The sequence below is a fragment of the Rhincodon typus genome, chromosome 2 (assembly GCF_021869965.1).
Source record: "Rhincodon typus isolate 14 chromosome 2, sRhiTyp1.1, whole genome shotgun sequence".
NCBI lineage: Eukaryota > Metazoa > Chordata > Chondrichthyes > Orectolobiformes > Rhincodontidae > Rhincodon > Rhincodon typus.
In genome coordinates, this window is record NC_063333.1 from 33,523,214 (window position 1) to 33,530,950 (window position 7,737).

Genomic DNA, 7,737 nt, shown 5'->3' on the forward strand with positions numbered 1-7,737 from the left:
TGCCCATGCATGTCCTGTTTGTGAAAAGCATGTCAAATCCAATCCAGCCAATTACCACACCATCAGTCTACTCTTGATCATCAGTAAAGTGATGGAAGGTGTCATCAACAGCGCTATCAAGCAGCATCTGCTCAGTGACACTCAGTTTGCGTTCCGTCAGGGCCACTCAGTTCTTGATCTCATTACAGCCTTGGTTCAAACATGGACGAGAGAGCTGAATTCCAGAGGTGAGGCAAGAGTGGCAGCCCTTGACATCAAGGCCGCATTCGACTGAGCGTGGCGTCAAGGAGCCCTGGCAAAACTAGAATCAATGGGTATCAGGAGGCAAACTCTCCAGTGCTTGGAGCCATGCCTGACCCATAGGAAGATGGTCGTGGTTGTTGCAGGTCGATCATCTCAGCTCCAGGACATCTCTGCAAGAGTTCCTCAGGGTAACGTCCTCAGCCCAACCATCTTCAACTGCTTCATCAATGACCTTCCCTCCATCATAAGGTCAGAAGTAGGAACATTCACCAACAATTGCACAATGTTCAGTATCATTCGCGACTCCAAGGGTCACCGGATCCGAAACGTAAACTCTTTTTTCCTTCACAGATGCTGCCACACCTGCCAAGCTTTTCCAGCAACTTTGTTTTTGTTCTTCAGATACTGAAGCAGTCCATGTTCAAATGCAACAAGATCTGAACAATGTCCAGACTTGGGGTGACAAGTGGCAAGTAACATTCATGCCACACAAATGCCAGGCTATGGCCATCACCAATAAGAGACAGACTATCTAACCACCACCCCTTGACATTCAATAGCGTTACCATCACTGAATCCCCCACGATCAAGCTCCTGGGGGCTTTTATTGACCAGAAACTCAACTGGACTCACCACATAAATGCAGTGGCTACAAGAGCAGGTCAGAGGCTCGGAATACTGCAGCGAATCACTCACCTCCTGATTCCCCAAAGCCTGTCCATCATCTAAAGGCACAAGTCAGGAGTGTGATGGAATGCTCCCTACTTGCCTGGATGGGTGCAGCTCCAACAACACTCAAGAAGCTCGACACCAACAAGGAAAAAGCAGCCTGCTTGATTGGCACTACATCCACAAGCATCCACTCCCTCCACCACCAACACTCAGTGGCAGCAGTGTATACTATCTACAAGATGCACTGCAGAAATTCACCAAAGATCCTCAGACAGCACCTTCCAAACCCACAACCACTTCCATCTAGAAGGACAAGGGCAGCAGTTACGTGGGAACATTACCTCCTTCAAGTTCCCCACCAAGCCACTCACCAGAGTTGGAAATATAATTGCAGTTCCTTCACTGTCACTGGGTCAAAATCCTGGAATTCCCTTCCGAATGACATTGTGGGTTAACCCACAGCTGGTGGACTGTAGCAGTTCAAGAAGGCAGCTCACCACCATCTTCTCAAGGGCAACTAGGGACAGGCAATAAATGCTGGCCAGCCAGCAACACCCATAACGAAATGCATGATAGTACCTGTTCTATGGCAATTTATAGATTCATAAAATCACTACACTGTGGAAAGAGGCCAGACGGTCCATCAAATCTGCACCAACCATCCGAAGAGCACCCTAACCCCGCAACCCCACAATTACCAAGGCTAATCCACCTAGCCTGCGCATCCCTGGACACTACGAATAATTTTGCATAACCAATCCACATAACATAGAACATAGAACAGTACAGCACAGGACAGACCTTTTGGCCCACGATGTTGTGCCGAACTTTTACCCTAAACTGAAGGTCTATCTAAACCTCCACTGCTACCTTTTACTATCATCCATATGCCTATCTAATAGCCGCTTAAATGCCCCTAATGAGGCCGACTCCGCTACCCTCTCCGGCAATGCATTCCACGCCCCTACCACTCTGAGTAAAGAACCTACCTCCGACGTCTCCCCGATATCTACCTCCTTTCACTTTAAAACTATATCCCCTCGTAAAAGCTACCTCCACCCTAGGAAAAAGTCTCTGGCTGTCTACTCTATCTATACCTCTGATCAGGTGGCTGCAACTTGCACCTTTTGTGATTTGCAGCTCACAGAGAAGATAGTAAAATAAATGACAGACAGACAGACAGACATGCACTATAAGACGAATTTAATTTCATCACTGACTTAACCTCAGCTTAAATTTTGAAAAGGAACAAACACTGGAAGATTTCATTGATTCAAAGTAGAAGAAGAATCTACTGACAGTGGAATTCTTCTTCTACTTTCAAACTATGAAATCTTCAAAGAAAGCAACAGAGGGAAGGTGGCTGGTAGAATTTAAATACATTTAATAAATCTAAAATATAAAGCTGATTTCATCGTCACCATGAGTGAGAATTGCTGTAAAAATCACAGCTGACTCATGAATCTCTTTCAGGGAAGCAAAGCCATAGTCATTACCAGTTCTGGCCAACATGCAAATCCATGCGCACAGAATTATGATTGACTCTGGCTTACTTGAGTCAATTCACTCAGTTCAAGGGCAGTTAGAGTTAGGCAACACGTTATTAAAAAGAGAAAATAATAATAAATCTCCCAAGTATTGAAAACTAACCAGAATATGGGACTAAGGCATCCACAACCAAGGTGGTAAAATGAAACTTTTACACCTGAGAATAGCTGGAGCTAAGAATTCATCAGAGGATTATGGTATACTTATGGCTGCCCGTTCAAAAAGTAAATAAATCAAGATTGTCATCTAAGGGAATTGCTCAGGAAGCAATGAATAAAACAGAGGGTGTTTTAACTTTTTGAGAAGATTTGTAGCTCGGGTCGTGGATGAGTTTGTAGACTTGCTCGCCGAGCCAGTGTGTTTGATTGCAGACATTTAGTTACCCCGCTGGGTAACATCGTCAGTGCACCTCCAGTGAAGCGCTGGTGTTCTGTCCGGCTTGTTATTTATATGCCTTGGTTTGCTGGGGTGGTTGGCATTACTTCCAGTTCTGTTTTTCAGTAGTTTGTACACAATACACAAAGTTTGGATTATGACTAAATAGTACTAAAATCTTAAGGCATTTTAAGATTAAACAAGATATTCACAATTCTTTTTCAAAGGTTAACAGTCCATAATTGGATTGTATGTATATGTACTCCATAGCACAGAGTTCCAAAAAAGAGTCAAGGCAATTCACATTAACGTAAATCTCAGACCTGCAGCATGTGTCAGCAGCCTACCTGGCAAACACTCTTATTGTGGGCCAAACGGCCTGTTCCTATGCTGTACTGTTCCAAGACTCATATTGGGCTCAAAATATTGATGCTGTTTTTCTCTCCACAGATGCTGCCAGACCTGCTCATTTCTCCAGCATTTGATTTTTAATCCAGATGTATACTTGCTGACTATAATCTTAACTGCCCTCTGTACAGTTAGGGACAGGCAATAAATGCTGGTCTAGCGAGCAACGCCCTCATCCTGTGCCAAACAAAGAAAATTTCCTCAAGTTGTCTCTGGTTCCTTAGCCAATCACCTTCAATCTGTCTAAACAACCTTTCTCTACTGTCGTACCCAGAACTCAATATAAAACACCACCTTCTTCCAAGGCTAAACCAATATTTTAAAAGACTTAGCAAAACTGAACATGACATGAGAGCATGAAGTCTACCACAGGGTAGAGGGTGAAAACCAAACTGTACAAAAAAATTACAATTAATCAGCAAAATATCACTGAAAATGTTTTAGTCTAAGTGTCATATTTTAAGAACAAATTTCAACTGTGTCAATCTCATCGTGTAAAAAGATAAAATTTCCCTCTGACCTATTTTATGCATTCAAGAACACATTATAAAGAGAAAACCATCACTTACCTTCATTTATTTTTGACATATCCACATTCGCATTGTTAAGCTGTAAGGTGGCTTGCAAAGCAGGAAGTAATTGCCTCAAAAGGTTTGGATCCTGTAGCAGAGGAGGAATAGGCGATTGAGGAATAGGTGAAACAGGGACTGTAGATGTGGTGGCTGATGGAGTCTGAGAAGCAGGAGTCATTCCTGAGGATGACGACGAAGGGGTAGCACAAGATTGGGTTGCTGATTTGTCCACTGAAGCTGTTTCTGAGGAAGAAGTGGGAGGTAAAAATGTTAAAAAGTAACAAACTGTAAAAAAAAATTAGAGGAAAACTAGTGTTTGGAATAACAATTCCTCCCCTCTGTTCCAAAATAACCACCACTTGATGCTCCCAGGAACTCCCTTCGATACTAGTTTTAAGGGACATTATGGATTGGGATCTCAAAGTAACAGCTATTTCCTTGTTACACTGCATGCTGTTTTGTTGAAAATTTTAACCAACATCACCCCACTGGCCTGCTAACGTGGCATTATTCAATGAATAGTAAGGTCTCTCAGAATCCTTTCATTGCACCACACTGCTGCAATATCCATAAAAGTGAAAATCATAATAAATTGAAGATATTGCTTCATTTAATAGACAAGCTTCAAGGTGGAGAGACTTAAATGGCAGGAGAATCACAACATGAATATCAGTAAAACATTCTTTATTCCCCCCCAGAACTGATGACCATCTTGCTTTTACTTTTGACATATAATTTCTCATGAATCACAATATATTTACCATAGATGAAACGTTTCACTTGCAAGCCAACAAGGGATAAAAATCAAAAAGTGCAGTCTTGGCAGCATCCCCGTTACAAACTAAAATAAATGCTTCATGCGATTACAGCAATTACACTAACCATGCAATTAAAAATATTAAATACTTGCGTCTTCACTGTAACACAGATGACAGAAAAGACTAAGATGCATAATTTTACCCAGTAGTAGAAGTTCAGTATTGTTTCATCATTATTCAGTGAAACAAAAGTGGGGGTGAAAACAGCCATGAATTAAAGATTACATTCACATGGGAGATGGGGTTTTCCCGAAGTCAAAGGAAGGAACCAGTCGTCCATAATCTTAGTTTCTCCACAGCTAAGCTATGAAACATAAGCACGTTGGGTTACCATGAAGGAACTGCTCCAACAATTCAGTCCAAGGGTTTTAGTGATTTTTTAAAAAACAGTGAACACACTTTTGGGAATCTGCAAGATCAACATACAAAGTGAATAGTTGTCTGAAATGAGATTAGTCTCTTTGCTGCTTTTTGTAAAGTGTTTTGCTATGTAACCATAGGAATACTAATCTGAGCTGGCCAGCACAGGAGTCAAAAAGCTCAAGTCAGTGTCGAACTGCCTGATTCGCAACAGGAGATTTATGAACTTTTGAACTTGATTGCTTTCACCTTAACAGTAGCATTCTAATTCCAGAAAACCTCAAACATGCTTCAGAGGTTAAGGTAAGAACTGAAAGGTTACCATTTATTCATGTCTTCACTCATCCAATATCATACGGAGCCAGGCTTGTGCAAGGTCTGTGCATCATTATAATAATGGATTCAAAACCCTTGCAATGCCTTGTACATTGTCTAAGCATACACTAGTGCATGACACATGGAATCACGCATTACAAAAAATTATTCTGATGAGATTTCCAAGTGTTGCTTTTAATGTACAATGTGTAACTCACTCACTATAGACTGGAGGACAACCTTGTCCCATTTGGTAGCACAATCTTACTGCTTTCTGTTCTGTTGCACTTAATGGAGAATTACTGCATTAACTAATTTTACCTGTTTCAGATTCGACAGAAATGAATTAAAATTATTTCTTCAGGAAAACTTTGATCCAAATATGATCTGATCTGAAGTGTGACCTTCTCTTACAATGTGAAAGGTATCCAAATATTAACATTTTGAAGAGGAGTTTTAGCTGTTGTGATCCACTCATCACTTATATTATATAATGTTTTATTATTAAATGGAATAGGACATAATCTGCTCTTGCATTCACTAAGATCACAGCTGATCATAGAATCCCTACAATGTGGGAGCAGACCATTTGGCCCAATGAGTCCACACCAACCCTCCGAACAGCATCCTACTCAGATGCCACCTCCCCCCACAGCCCCGAACTCTATGGCTCATCCACCTAGCTTGCACATCCATGGACACTATGGGTAATTTGCCATTGCCAAACCACCTAACCTGTACAATCTTTGGACTGTGGGAGGAAACTGAAGCACCTGGAGAAATGTGCCTCCCATACAGACATGGAGAATGTGCAAACTCCACACAGACAGTCACACCAGGCTGGAATTGAACCCAGGTCACTGGTACTGGGAGGCAGCAGTGTCAACCGCTGAGCCACATGCCTCAATTTCATTTTCCTGTCCATTCTCCTTATTCTTTAATTTCTTGAAATATCAAAAATATATCCATCAACATCCTATAAAATGCTTTACATTTCTAATGTCCCACAAAATTAACAGTACAGGCCAACAAGAAATGCAAAATATGACATGCAGATCAAGCCAGAGAATAAGACAGTATTTTGTTGTGCAGTCAGCATGCAGAAAGTCTGTCAGTGAGAATAAATTACTGTATGTTGTATTCTGAGCAAAGTTATCTTGCAATTTTGGTGAAGTCCAACTCGTTAGATATATTTATGATTTGCTCCCTGAAACTTTAACCAAAAATCCCAATAAAGTACAAGAAAAGTTTCGGCATCTGCTGCTAAACCATCCGTGTGAAGTATTTAAATAAAAGCAAAATACTGCAGATTTTAAGAGATTTTCAGACATCGGAAATAACAACAAAGGACTGGAGAAATTCAGTATGTCTGACATTATCTGTGGAAACAGAAACAGAGTTAACATTGAGTCTCAATGGCTCCTCTAAGAATCATTACTCAGCCCACCAAGTGCACACTGACACTGAAGAGCATTCCACCAAGACCCACCCCACACCTTATCCCTGTAACTCTGCATTTCCCATGGCTAATCCACCTGGCCTGCATGTCCCTGGACACTATGTGCAATTCAGCATGGCCAATCTGCACATCTTTGGACTGGAGGAGGGGAAACCTCTAGCACTTTATGATTTTACAACTGAAGTATTTAACTGAATTCAGGAACCCCCTAATTTTGACAAGCATACACATGTATACAAACCAAAGCGGAGTGATTTTTTGTTTGAATGCAGCATTTCACTGAAAGTTATGACAGATTCACATTCATAACCATGCATAAGCACTTATTCTGACAGGGACAGAATTCAAGTATTGCTGAAAAATTACAATTTGTCAAAGCTGCGTGTTTTGCACTCAACAGCATCATTGACAAGAATCCAAATAAGGGGGCAATCCAACATTTGTACTGCGAGAAAGGCGCCCAGGTGCAATAGACATGCTAAAACAACCTATAGCTTTAAGTGCTGAGTGAATGATTTATCTTGGCCTCCATCGGAGGACCCACCACCATCAGAAACATGTCACTCACTCTGACATAAAAAACAATTGCTGGGCAGTGGGAAACAGTATAGGTTATCTGTCCTGTACTATTGGTAACATATGCTCAAGAATTTGTCACAACTCAAGTCAAGTTAGTCCTGCAAAACTTTAATACTGGCATTTCCTCAATGAACATAGAACATAGAACATTACAGCGCAGTACAGGCCCTTCGGCCCTCGATGTTGCGCCGACCTGTGAAACCAGTCTGAAGCCCATCTAACCTAAACTATTCCATTATCATCCATATGTTTATCCAATGACCATTTAAATGTCCTTAAAGTGGGCGAGTCTACTATTTTTGCAGGCAGGGCATTCCACGCCCTTACTACTCTCTGAGTAAAGAACCTACCTCTGACATCTGTCCTATATCTATCACCCCTCAATTTA

The 7,737-nt window shown here is 41.4% G+C and overlaps 1 protein-coding gene across 5 annotated transcripts in view; it reads right to left on the bottom strand.

Annotated features, from left to right (window-relative positions):
* waca (WW domain containing adaptor with coiled-coil a) overlaps positions 1–7,737 on the bottom strand; it is a 120,967-nt gene that overhangs the window by 61,670 nt on the left and 51,560 nt on the right. For all 5 annotated transcript variants that reach the window (XM_048609713.1, XM_048609728.1, XM_048609720.1 and 2 more), the window contains one exon: positions 3,816–4,061. In XM_048609713.1, coding sequence (XP_048465670.1) covers positions 3,816–4,061 — 246 coding nt within the window. The remainder of the gene's footprint in view (positions 1–3,815; positions 4,062–7,737) is intronic.